Source organism: Saccopteryx bilineata, chromosome 1 (assembly GCF_036850765.1).
Source record: "Saccopteryx bilineata isolate mSacBil1 chromosome 1, mSacBil1_pri_phased_curated, whole genome shotgun sequence".
NCBI classification, from domain to species: domain Eukaryota; kingdom Metazoa; phylum Chordata; class Mammalia; order Chiroptera; family Emballonuridae; genus Saccopteryx; species Saccopteryx bilineata.
The window spans coordinates 160210211-160224530 of NC_089490.1; the positions used below are offsets into that span (position 1 = coordinate 160210211).

Genomic DNA, 14320 nt, shown 5'->3' on the forward strand with positions numbered 1-14320 from the left:
AGAGCTGTGGGTTTATTTCTGAGTTCTTCATTCTGTTCCATTGATCTATGTGCCTGCTCTTATGCCAGTACCAAGCTGTTTGAGTACAATGGCCTTGTAGTATAGCTTGATATCAGGAAGTGTGATACCTCCCCCTTTATTCTTCTTTTTTAAGATTGCTGAGGCTATTCGTGTTCTCTTTTGGTTCCATATAAATTTTTGGAATATGTGATCTATATCTTTAAAGTATGTCATTGGTATTTTAATTGGTATTGCATTATGAATTTATAAATTGCTTTGGGTAATATAGACATTTTAATGATATTTATTCTTCCTAACCATGAGCATGGTATATGCTTCCACTTGTTTGTATCTTCCTTGATTTCTTTTATCAATGTTTTATAATTTTCCGAGTACAAGTCTTTAGTCTCCTTGGTTAAATGTACTCCTAGGTGCTTTATTTTTTTAGTTGTAATAGTGAAGGGGATTGTTTCCTTAATTTCTCTTTCTCACAGTTCATTGTTGATGTATAAAAATGCCTCTGATTTCTGAGTATTAATTTTATATCCTGTCACCTTGCTGAATTCATTTATCAGATCCAGTAGTTTTTTGACTGAGACTTTAGGATTTTCTATATACAATATCATATCATCTGCAAATAATGATAGCTTTACTTCTTCTTTTCCAACTTGAATGCCTTTTATTTCTTCTTCTTGTCTCATTGCTGTGGCTAGGACTTCCAGAACTATGTTGAATAAGAGTGGTGAAAGGGGGCACCCCTGCCTTGTACCTGATCTTAAGGGGATTTCTTTTAATTTTTGCCCATTGAGTATGATGTTGGCTGTGGGTTTGTCATAGATGGCTTTTATTATGTTGAGGTATATTCCCTGTATTCCCACTTTGTTGAGAGTTTTGATCATGAATGGGTGCTAGATTTTATCAAATGCTTTTTCTGCATCTATTGAAATTATCATGTGGTTTTTCTCCTTCCTTTTGTTTATGTGATGAATCACATTGATAGATTTGCGAATATTGTACCAGCCTTGCCTCCCCAAAATAAATCCCACTTGATCATGGTGTATGATTTTTTCCATATATTGTTGGATCTGGTTTGCTAATATTTTGTTGAGGATTTTAGCATCTATATTTATCAGGGATATTGGCCTGTAGTTTTCTTTCTTTGTGTTGTCCTTGCCTGGTTTTGGAATCAGAATTATACTCGCCTCATAAAAGGAGCTTGGAAGTCTTCCTTCCTCTTGAATTTTTTGAAATGGCTTGAGGAGGATAGGAGTTAGTTCTTCTTTGAATATTTGGTAGAATTCACTTGTGAAGCCATCTGGTCCAGGACTTTTCTTTGTTGGGAGTTTTTTGATAACTGTTTTGATCTCATTTGGTGTAATCGGTCTGTTTAGGTTTTCTGATTCTTCCAGATTGATTTTTGGAAGATTATATGTTTCAAGGAATTTGTCCATTTCATTTAGGTTGTCTAGTTCTTTGGCATACAGTTTTTTTTATAGTATTTTCTTACAATCCTTTGTATTTCTGTTGTGTCAGTTGTTATTTCTCCCCTCTCATTTCTAATTTTACTTATTTGAGTCCTCTCTCTTTTTCTTGGTGAGTCTAGTTAAAGGTTCATCAATCTTGTTTACCTTTTCAAAAAACCAGCTCCTAGTTTCATTGATCCTCTGTATTGTTTCTTTAGTCTCTATGTCATTTATTTCTGCTATGATCTTTATTATTTCCTTCCTTCTACTACATTTGGACTTTACTTGCTGTTCTTTTTCTAGTTCTTTTAGATGCAGGGTTAAGTTGTTTATTTGAGCTTTTTCTAGCTTCTTAAAGTGTGCCTGTAGTGCTATGAACTTCCCTCTCAATAGTGCTTTTGCTGTGTCCCATAAATTTTAAGTTGTTGTATGCTCGTTATCATTCATTTCTAGGAATTTTTAAATTTCTTCTTTGATCTCATTCTTAATCCATTCGTTATTTAAAAACCTGCTATTTAGTTTCCATGTGTTTGAGAATTTTTGAGCTTTTCTGTTGTGGTTGATTTCTAGTTTCATGCCATTGTGATCAGAGAAAGTGCTTGATATGATTTCAATCTTCTTAAATTTGTTGAGAGCACTTTTGTGCCCTAACATGTGGTCTATCCTAGAGAATGTACCATGAGCACTTGAAAAGAATGTATATTCTGCTGCTTTAGAGTGAAAGGTTCTGAAGATACCTATTAAATCAAGTTGATCTAGTGTGTGCTTTAAGTCTGCTGTTTCTTTGTTAATTTTCTTTTTTGAGGATCTATCTAGTGATGTTAGTGTGGTATTAAAATCCCCTACTATTATAGTGTTGCTGTTGATCTCGCTCTTTAAATCCATCAAAGTCTGCTTTATATATTTAGGTGCTCCTATATTAGGTGCGTAGATATTTATAATAGTTATATCTTCCTGTTGGATTACTCCCTTTATCATTATGTAGTGGCCTTCTTTATCTCTTACTATATTCTTTGTTTTAAAGTTCATTTTGTCTGATATAAGTATTGCTAACCCAGCTTTTTTTTCATTTCCATTTGCATGAAATGTTTTTTTCCAACCTTTTACCTTCAACCTATGTGCATCTTTTGTTTTAAGGTGTGTCTCTTGTAGAGAGCATATGTACGGGTCCTGTTTTCTTATCCATGCAGCTACCCTATGTCTTTTGATTGGATCATTTAATCCATTTACATTTAAGGTTATTATTGATATGTAGTTGTTTATTGCCATTTTATTCTTTAAAGCTGTATTCCTCTTTTACTTTATTCTTTTTCCACTTTGATCTGTTTACAACAGGCCCCTTAACATTTCCTGCAGCATTGGTTTGGTTGTAATGAATTCCTTGAGTTTTTTTTTGTCTGGGAAAGTTTTATTTCTCCTTCAATTTTAAATGATAGCCTTGCTGGATAAAGTAGTCTTGGTTGTAGGTTCTTGTTCTGCATTACTTTGAATATTTCTTGCCATTCCCTTCTGGCTTCAAGTGTTTCTGTTGAGAAGTATGATGTCATCCTTATGGGGGCTCCTTTGTAGGTGATATCCTTTTTTTCTCTCACAGCTTTTAATATTTTCTCTTTATCACTTAGCTTTGGTATTTTAATTATGATGTGTCTTGGTGTAGGTATTTTTGGGTTTCTCTTTAATTGAGTCCTCTGTTCTTCTTGAACTTGTGAGAGTTTCTCCTGCATTAATTTAGGGAAGTTTTCAGCTATGATATGATTGAACAAAGCCTCTATCCCTTGTTCTTTCTCTTCTTCTTCAGGAACCCCTATGATGCGGATATTATTTCTCTTCATGTTGTCACAGAGCTCTCTAAGAGTTTCCTCAGAATTTTCGAGTCTCTTTTCCTTTTTCTTCTCTGCTTTCTTGCCTTCATTCCAGTTGTCCTCCAACTTGCTGATTCGATCCTCAGCTGTATCCATCCTGTTTTTAATTTCTTCCATTGTGGTCTTCATTTCTGATATTGTATTTGTCATCTCCGACTGATTCTTTTTTAATATTTCAATATCCTTTTTTATACTTGCTATTTCTTTATTTAGGTGTTTGTGATGACCATCCATTGTTGTTCTAAGATCCTTAAGCATCCTTAAAATCATTATTTTAAAGTCTGCATCCGGAAGTTTGATTATTTCCATATCACTCAGTTCATCTCCTGAAGGTTTCTCTTGTGGTTTCATTTGGATTGCACTTCTTTGTCTTCTCATTGTGTCTGTGTATTTGAGTGTTTTCTTTGTAGAGCTGGTTGAGTCTAGGCTTGGTGTTGTCTGCCTCCAGTTTTCACTTGTGTTGTTTCTAGGTCTCCATGATCACTTTTTAAGGCACAGTTTTTGTTCTTTGGATTTTTATTTTGGTCAAGTACTTTATGTGTGTGTGTGTGTGTGTATGTGTGTGACAGACAGAGAGAGGGACAGATAGAGACAGACAGATAGGAAGGGAGAGAAATGAGAAGCATCAGTTCTTTGTTGTGGCATCTTAGTTGTTCATTCATTGCTTTCTCTATGTGCCTTGATGAGGGGGGGGGCTACAGCAGAGCAAGTGATCCCTTGCTCAAACCAGTGTCCTTGGGCTTCAAACCAGTGACCTTTGGGCTCCAGCCAGAGACCATGGAGTCATGTCTGTGATCCCACGCTCAAGCTGGTGAACCTGTGCTCAAGCCAGACACCTTGGAGTTTCGAACCTGGGTTCTCTGCGTCCTAGTCCAATGCTCTATCAACTGCGCCACCACCTGGTCAGGCTGTTTTTTATTTTTTTATTTTTTAATATAAATACTAAAGTCTTGGGCCTGCAAGTGTCAGTAGAGGGGCAAAAGTTTATTCTTGTTGATTTCATGATATATTTAGCATATTGGTTTTAAGAAATTACAGATATTTGCTAACAATGCGTTGTTTATTTCAGGGGCTACACTAAGTATGAGACCGGCCCCCATTCCAATAGAAGACCCAGAGTGGAGACAAACACCTCCCCCAGTGTCTGCTACTTCAGGCACCTTCCGAATACGACGAGGGAGTCGCTTTACCTGGAGAAAGGAGTGCCTGGCTGTCATGGAAAGGTACCTGTCTCTTCTTCCTATAAGCAGTCGTCCAAACAAAGCCACTTTGGATAGATTTGGACAACTTTCCTTTCAAACAAGTAATTTGGGATCTAGGTTCCACCTCTAAAAGTATTTTGGGGTATTATAAATGCTGTATTATTGAAATAAGATGTTCTTACCATTGAGAATTCATAAAACTGGAGGTAATATCTATCAATATAATTTAATAGTGACGTAAGTAATTTAAGAAACTTTAGAAGAATTTTTTAGAATTTAGATCTTTATATTTGGGGAAAATTCTGATGGCTTATTTTCAACAAAATAATTGTTATAGGAGGCCACTGAGAATTGTTTTTTAATTAAATTTTCAATTACAGTTGACAAACAACATTATGTTAGTTTCAGGTATATAATAAACTGATTAGACATTTATATAACTTACATACTGATTTCCTGCGTAAGTCTAGTACTCATATCTGACACCATCCGTAGTTATTACAGTGTTATTGACATTATTCCCTGTACTGTAGTTTACATCCCTGTGACTGATTTTATAACTGCAATTTGTACTTCTTAATCCCTTCACCTTTTTCACTCATCTACCTGACCCCTTTCTCTTCTGGCAACCACCAGTTTGTTCTCTGAATCTGTGGGTTTGTTTCTGCTTTGATTATTTTGTTTTTAAGATCCTATGGTTTGTGAAATCATGTGGTAATTGTCTTTCTCTGTCTACTTATTGCACTTGGCATAATACCTTCTAGATCAGGGGTCGGGAACCTATGACTCGTGAGCCAGATGTGGCTCTTTTGATGGCTGCATCTGGCTCGCAGACAAATCTTTAATAAAAAAAATAATGTTAAAAATATAAAACATTCTCATGTATTACAATCCATTCATTTCCTACTGCTCATGTTCATGGTTGTGGATGGCTGGAGCCAATCACAGCTGTCCTCCAGGACAACACCAAATTTTTATTGGATAATGCTTAACATACACGGGTCGTCATATGACTCTCACGGAATTACATTTTAAAATATGGGGTGTTTGTGGCTCTCTCAGCCAAAAAGGTTCCCAACCCCTGTTCTAGATCCATCCATATTGTCACAAAGGGCAAGATTTCATTCTGTTTTATGGCTGGGTAATAGTCCATTTTGTATATGGCCACTTCTCCTTTTTACATTCAAATATTGATGGACACTTAGTTTCCTTCTTTGTTTTGGCTATTGTAAATAATGCTGCCATGAATATAGGGGTGTGTATAGCTTTTCGAATTAGTATTTTGGTTTTCTTTAGGTAAATACCTAAATGTGAAATTGCTGTGTTATTAGTTCTGTTTTTAATTTTTTGAGGAACTTCTATACTGTTTTCCACAGTGGCTATACCAATCTGCATTCCTACCAACAGTGCTCAAGGGTTCCTTATTTTCTACACTTTTCGACAACACTTATTGTTTATTGATTTATTGTTGATAGCCATTCTGACAGGTGTGAGGTGGTATATCTTTGTGGTTTTAATTTGCATTTCTGTGATGATTAATGATGGTGAACATCTATATGTCCTCCTTGGAGAAATGTCTGTTCAGGTCTTATACCCATTTCTAAACTTGTATTGCTTGCCCTGTGGTGGCGCAGTGGATAAAGTGTTGACCTGGAAAGTGGAGGTTGCCGATTTGAAACCCTGGGCTTGCCTAGTCAAGGCATATACCACAAGCAACCAATGAACCGCTAAGAGAGAAGCAATAACTTTGAGTTCCCCCTCAGCTCCCCTCTATGTAAAATCAATAAATAAAATATTTTACAAATAAATAAAATTGCATTGTTTGTTTTTTGGTATTAAGTTGTATGAGTCTCATATGAATTTTGGATATTAACCCTGTATTGGATGTGTCATTGGTTGAGTGTCTTCTTCCGGTCAGTAAGTTGTCTTTTTGTTTTGTTGATGGTATCCCTCATTGTGTAAAAACTCTTGAGTTTGATGTAGCCCATTGTTTAATATCAAAGAGTTTACTGCCTTTTTTTTTTTTTTAGAAGTTCTATGGTTTCAGGTCTTACATTTAAGTCTTAAATCCTTTTAGAGTTTAAGAAAGTTACCCAGCCTGACCAGGCGGTGGCGCAGTGGATAGAGCGTCAGACTGGGATGCCCAGGACCCAGGTTTGAGACCCCGAAGTCGCCAGCTTGAGCGCGGGCTCATCTGATTTGAGCAAAAGCTTACCAGCTTGGACTCAAGGTCACTGGCTCCAGCAAGGGGTTACTCGGTCTGCTGAAGGCCCGTGGTCAAGGCATATATGAGAAAGCAATCAATGAACAACTAAGGTGTTGCAATGCGCAATGAAAAACTAATGATTGATGCTTCTCATCTCTCTTCATTCCTGTCTGTCTGTCCCTCTCTCTGACTCACTCTCTGTCTCTGTAAAAAATAAACAAAAGAGCAGCAACCAGTGAATTCAATGTTCAAGACAAAACCTACCTAAGCTAAAATCTAACAAAAATTAATAGTAAAAAGTGACCCAGTTTCATTTTTTTGCATATATAGTATTTTTTTTTACTGAATTTGTTTATATCAGTTCTAAATTATTTTGATAGAATCTTTAGGGGTCTATAAATACAGTGTCATATAATCTACAAATAAGGACAGTTTAACTTCTTCCTTTCCAATTTAAAAGTTTTCTTATTTTGCTCTGGTTGCTATGGCTAAAACTTCCAATACTCTGTTGAATAAAAGTATTGAAAGTATACATCCTTGTCTTCTTCTTCCTGATGTAAACAAAAAAACTTGAAGCTTTTTATTATTAGGTATTTTAGCTGTAGGTTTGTCATATGTGGCCTTTATTATGTTGAGGTATGTTTTCTCTGTCCCCACTTTGCTGAGAGTTTTTAATTATGAATGGATATTGGATTTTGTCAAATGCTTTCTGCATTTATTGATAACATATGACTTTATCTTTCATTTTGTTTATGTGGTGTGTCACATTAATTGATTTGTGGATATAGAACCAACTTTGCATCCCAGGAATAAATCCTACTTAATCATGGTATATGATCTTTTTAATGCATTGCTGTATTCATTGTGCTAATATTTTTGTGAAGATTTTTGCATCTATGCTCATTAAGGATATTGGCCTATAATTTATTTTTTTGTAGTTTCTTTGTCTGGGTTTAGTCTCAGAGTAATACTGGGAAGTCACTGAGATTTAACTTTCTTTGATAAGGAGAATGGCCTACACGTGCTTAGCCCCAAAGATTAGAAATACAGGGAGGTCCTCGGGTTATGATACAGTTCCATTCCTACAACTGTGACGTAACCCAAATTTCGATGTAAGTTGAAACACACCCTAGCCTAAGTAAGTCACTTACTGATCCTAACACAGTTATAATATCATAATCTAAAACATAAAAACACAACGAAGCTACAGAAAAAGGAAAAGGACATAAATATACTGCCCTGTACATTGTACTGTAGTAACAGAAAAAATGACAAAAAATGAGTAAGCCAAAACACGTCTCAATAAAAAATTTTTATGGCAGTGAGTGTCGTAAACTCAAAATGTCGTATATCAAAACTGTTGTACCTGAGGACCCCCGTGCTTGGTTTGTTTGTTTTTTTACTTTGACTTGGTAATTAATCCTTTGTCTAAAGAACCAGGACCTGATGGGATAGTAGGTACTCAGTACTTTTAAAGTTGGATTGACCTTGGATTTATTTTCACATATGAAAAGGAATGAATTAATTAAATAATTATAAAGTGGTTGATATATTTAGGGTGGGTCTGTAGTAGAATTATCCTTTTAGTCTCCTACTTTATAAGTAAATATTTATGGGATTTTGTTTTGATGGAAAGTTTTGTATGCAATAAGGTAATGATTTTCCATTAGAAGAATATTTCCTTCCTAAGATTAAATGAAGAGGAGAAGAATAATACTAAGCAGAGGTAAAAACAAATGAATTTTTGTATTGAGCTTTAAGTAATTTCAGTAATAAAAAAAGAATGAAATTGTATGCTCTGTTTAATGTCTAAGCTGATATAGCATACATATTTATTTTTCCTTCTTTTCCCAACTGAGAGGAGGGGCAATAGACTCCCCACATGCACCCTGACAAACCCTGTCTGGGGACGATGCTGTGTGCATCTTGGGCTATGCTCACAAATGAGCTATTTTTAGTGCCTGAGGCAGAGGCTCCACAGAGCCATCTTCAGCACCAGGGACCACGCTTGACCCAATCGAACCATGGTTCCACAATGGGAAGAGAGAGAGAAAGGGGAAGGGTGAGGGGTGAAGAAGCAGATGGTCACTCCTTCTGTGTGCCCTGACCAGGAATCGAACCCAGGCGGATGATCTTCCACTGAGCCAACGAGCCAGGGCCAGAATACATATTTACATTGATACAGTTTCACTCGTTCTTTCCCACTGGTCTAATCTGACCAGTCTAATGACATGCAGGAAAGAGCATTTGACTCAGAAGACCTAAAATCTGGGTTTGGCTTTGCTGTTAACCCAGCTGTGTAACTTTGTGCAGGTTACAAACTCTGAGCTGTAGCTTTCTCATCTATAAAGTGAAGTTTTTCAGTAGCCAATAGTAAATTATATGTCATTTGACCATCTTTCTTCATTCCTGTTTCCTGATTATTTTCCAGCTCATTAACGTTGCTACCTGAAAGAGAGGGAGATTTTAATGGCTGGAGTTTAGGCTGTGTTTCTGTTTTTGTGGTCAATTTGAAATTGAAAGTTTGCTTAAGGAAAAGGTTGGATCCAGGAGCCAAAGTGAGACTATAGGCTATCATTGATGTTTCTTTCATCTGTTTTTTTCCTCCTTTTATTATGGATAAGATTGGAAGCCTTTTATTGAATAAAATGAACCCTTATATGCTGGATTAAAGTGAAAGAATGAGCCTGACCTGTGGTGGCACAGATATAAAGTGTTGACCTGGAATGCTGAGCTTGCCAGTTTGAAACCCCAGCTTGCCCTGTCAAGGTCGTGCGAGAAGCAACTATAAGTTGATTCCCATTCCTCTCCCCCACCTTTCTCTCTCTCTCTTATCTCTTCAAAAGTCAATAAATCGCCTGACCAGGTGGTGGTGCAGTGGATAGAGTGTCGGCCTTGGACACTGAAGACCCAGGTTTGAAATCCCGAGGTCACCAGCTTGAGCGCGAGGTCCTCGGCTTGAGTGTGGGATCATAGACATGACCCCATGGTTGCTGGCTTGAGCCCAAAGGTCACTGGCTTGAGCCCAAGGTCACTGGCTCAGCCGGAGCCCCCCAGTCAAGGCACATATGAGAAGGCAATCAGTGAACAACTAAGGTGCCACAACCATGAGTTGATACTTCTCATCTCTCCCCTTGCTTCCCTGTCTCTCTCCCTCTCTCTTTCGCAAAATAAATAAATAAATCCGTAAATAAAATCTTTAAAGAGAGAAAAAAAGAATGAGAAGTATTGTCCTAGAGACCTGAAATTCACAATCTAATTTTTCTCAAGAAATCTAGATTCTTTTGTTTTCTTCAGAACTTACCACATAACAGATGCAAATTTAAATAATACCTGATTTGTATTGTTGTACATTTTTCTCTGTGTAAAAAAAGCTTTTGTATTAGTTTCTAGTTGGTAAATAAGTTGTAATTGTGCTACTGACTCATTTATTTAATTTTTTGTGAACATACCAATATATATTTATCACATAATGTCAGTGTAAGGAGGAAGGATTAATTTAAAATTTGATAACATTAATCATGATCGGTGATATTTCTAATGCATTTTCAGAATTGAATGTTGAAGGCTTTGCAGTTGTTTTTATCTTTATTTTTTTAAGGCAACAAGAACTAGCCACAGTACTACAGTGATTAAATTTCAGTTAAAGAGATATTAAGTACTTTCTCTGAGTAAGGCTTTCATTTAATCTTGATTTTTACTTTTTAACCTTAATTTTAATAAATAAATATCTTTAATCTGAGAATTGGTTATCTTTGGTTTAATTTTATCTTAACTTAGCACAGCCAGAAAAGTATGTGGTTTATTCCAAAAGTTGTAAAATGCAAAAGCCTCTCAAAGTATTTAGTAGCAATAGTAGAGAAGGTCACAGTATGATTTTTAACTGAAAGTGGAACTTTTTTTTTCTAACCTGGAACATAAATTCCTTAGCCTCAGAGCAATGCATGATATTTTTTCTAAATTGAATGGGTGAATAAAAATATACACACAGGCTGCAAAGCCAGCAAAGTACTAGCCTTATATATATTAGTATAAGTCAAACATTGTTCACACTGTGTACCAAGATAAATTTCAAATGAATCAAAAAGTGAATCCGGCCCTGGCCGGTTGGCTCAGCGGTAGAGCGTCGGCCTAGCGTGCGGAGGACCCGGGTTCGATTCCCGGCCAGGGCACACAGGAGAAGCGCCCATTTGCTTCTCCACCCCTCCGCCGCGCTTTCCTCTCTGTCTCTCTCTTCCCCTCCCGCAGCCAAGGCTCCATTGGAGCAAAGATGGCCCGGGCGCTGGGGATGGCTCTGTGGCCTCTGCCTCAGGCGCTAGAGTGGCTCTGGTCGCCAACATGGCGACGCCCCGGAGGGGCAGAGCATCGCCCCCTGGTGGGCAGAGCGTCGCCCCATGGTGGGCGTGCCGGGTGGATCCCGGTCGGGCGCATGCGGGAGTCTGTCTGACTGTCTCTCCCTGTTTCCAGCTTCAGAAAAATGAAAAAAAAAAAAAAAAAAAAGTGAATCCGTATAAAAAGAAGAAAACATTGGTGATTCTTCCATATCCTGAAAATGGAGAAAGTATTTCTAACCATGACTCAAAAAGACAAAAGCAATAAGAGAAACGGTTGATAAGTTTCATTGTATAAATTCAAATAAAAATTTTGGTGGGGGTTAGGGGAGAATGTGAGCAAATTTTTAAAATAAGAAAAATTGCAAAACTATTTACCACTTTTAATTTCCCTGATATATAAAAACTTTCAAAAGGGAGAGAAAATTTATATTAGTATAATGGGTTTTTTTAAATCAGGAGTAATGTTAATCATAGAAATTTTTCTGAATATGCACAGCCCAACTCCAGGTTCACTGGCCCAGTTTTCCACAGTGGCCTGCCCTGTGTTGTTTGGAAGAGTTCTTCCAGGTGATAAAATCCCTGGTTTAGCTCTTTGTCTTAATATGCTTTTATTTTTCAGAATCCTGGACATGATTTAACATATTTCCCCATGTATAAGATGCTTCCATGGTAAGACTCACCTTAATTTTGGGGCCTGCAATTATAAAAAAAAAGTATTACATAAAGTTACTGAACTCAAGTTTTATTCATCATAAAATTCATACAACTCCTCATCACTGTCAAAACTCCCATCTGGCCCTGGCCGGTTGGCTCAGCGGTAGAGCGTCGGCCTAGCGTGCGGAGGACCCGGGTTCGATTCCCGGCCAGGGCACACAGGAGAAGCACCCATTTGCTTCTCTACCCCTCCGTCGTGCTTTCCTCTCTGCCTCTCTCTTCCCCTCCCGCAGCCAAGGCTCCATTGGAGCAAAGATGGCCCGGGCGCTGGGGATGGCTCCTTGGCCTCTGCCCCAGGCGCTAGAGTGGCTCTGGTCGCAACAGAGCGATGCCCCGGAGGAGCAGAGCATCGCCCCCTGGTGGGCAGAGCGTCGCCCCCTGGTGGGCATGCCGGGTGGATCCTGGTCAGGCACATGCGGGGGTCTGTCTGACTCTCTCTCCCCGTTTCCAGCTTCAGAAAAATACAAAAAAACAAACAAAAAAAACCCCCAAAAAACCCCTGATGATTGAAGCTTCTCATCTCTCTTCGTTCCTGTCTGCCTGTCCCTAGCTATCCCCCTCTCTGACTCTCTCTCTGTCTCTGTAAAATAAATAGACAAACAAACAAATAAATAAATAAAAGGGGTAAAAGTAGTCTGGCCAGATGGCTCAGTGAATAAAGTTTCCTGGGATGTCGAGGTCACAGGTTTGATCCCCAGTCAGGGCATTTATGAGAAGTAATCATTTAGTGCACAACTAAATGGAACAACTAAGTGAAACGAGTTGATGCCTCTCTCTCTCTCTCTCTCTCTCTCTCTCTCTCTCTCCTTTTCCCCATTCATCTTTTCTCAATTCAATGAAAAAAATTAAAAAATAAAAGTGGTAAAAGTAAAGAACTGAGTATTTAACCTGCCTTTCAGATATGAACTTTATTTTCAATTAACCAAAAAGTTTTTCTTTGATGGATAAATGAAAAAAGCTAATAAATAAAAAAAGGAGTAATTAGAATATTATTATTTTGTAAACTCCTAAACTCCTAATGAATTAATAGATCTGACAGTGATCATTAATAGCTGCTAACACCCCCAAAAGTTAGTCTAACAGGCATTATGTACCTCTTGGAGCATGTATACAACACCCCAATAGAATATTCTTTCCAACAAATTTGAATCAAATCGAGCTTTTAGACCTAGCTCCAAAGTTATACAAAATATGGAACAAAATTCTGTTAAACAATACTAAGGGGGTTCAAATAAACAAAATCAGTGATATGAAAGACCCTAAGAATGAAAGAAATCTTTTGAACAATGGCTGAGTAAATGAGAATTCTTCTGTCAGTTATGATAATGACTGCTTATGTGTAAATGGTGCTACATTTATAAAATAAGAGTTCTTGTCTTTTAGAACTGTGTACTGAAATATATAATGATATGATAAAATGTTATGATATCTGGGATTTACTTAAAAATAACAAGGCAGCCCTAGCCAGTTGGCTCAGTGGTAGAGCGTTGGCCTAGTGTGCAGAAGTCCTGGGTTTGATTCCCGGCCAGGGCACACAGGAAAAGCACCCATCTGCTTCTCCACCCCTCCCCCTCTCCTTCCTCTCTGCCTCTCTCTTCCCCTCCTGCAGCCAAGGCTCCATTGGAGCAAAGTTGGTCTGGGCGCTGAGGATGGTTCTGTGGCTTCTGCCTCAGGCACTAGAATGGCTCTGGTTGCAACAGAGCAACGCCCAGATGGGCAGAGCATCGCCCCCTGGTGGGCATGCCGGGTGGATCCCGGTCAAGCGCATGCGGGAGTCTGTCTGATTGCCTCCCTGTTTCCAACTTCAGAAAAATACAAAATAAATAAATAAATAACAAGGCAGAACAAGGTGGAAAGACGGGTAAGAGTGTGGATAAAACAAGAGTAGGATCAGTAAATTGATGATTTTTATAGTTTGATGATGTTTACCTGGGGGTTCATGGTACAGTTCACTCTCTCTCTCTTTTTCTCTCTGTTTATTTTATTTATTTATGTATATAATATGTGTGTTAAAGGAGAATCTAAATTTTAGCTCAGATCACATAGAACTATGAGAAATGAAAAGACTTTTTATACTATAAAAACTCAATTATACAGTGTTATCAAATAATAACATTTACTTAAATACTTGAGTATCATTATAGTAGGTCCTAATAATACAGAGGTGAACATAAATTGTTCCTGCCCTCTTGGAGTTTACAATCAAATAGACAGACAATCCTATGTCATCCAAATAAAGATAGCATTGCAACTGTTACACTGGACATGTATGAGAGGAAAGGCAGATCTTTCCTGGCAGATCTTATAATAGGGAATCTGCTGAGAGTTAATTAGGTGAAAGTAAAGGAGAAAATTTTGTAGGTAGAAAGAGCTGTAGTCAAAGTGCTCTACTTAAATTTAAGTTCTTTAAAATTAAAATTTATAATTCAGTTTCTCAGTCACAGTAGGACATTTCAAGTCATATTGGCTACTGATAGCACAGATATGGCACATTTCTGTCATCGCAGAAAATTTTATTGGCTAACTCTGAAACATAGCA

The 14320-nt window shown here is 37.6% G+C and overlaps 1 protein-coding gene across 20 annotated transcripts in view; it reads left to right on the forward strand.

The window, feature by feature from the left end:
• HMBOX1 (homeobox containing 1) overlaps positions 1-14320 on the forward strand; it is a 258216-nt gene that overhangs the window by 182041 nt on the left and 61855 nt on the right. For all 20 annotated transcript variants that reach the window (XM_066278625.1, XM_066278626.1, XM_066278607.1 and 17 more), the window contains one exon: positions 4395-4548. In XM_066278625.1, the coding sequence (XP_066134722.1) occupies positions 4395-4548 (154 nt within the window). The remainder of the gene's footprint in view (positions 1-4394; positions 4549-14320) is intronic.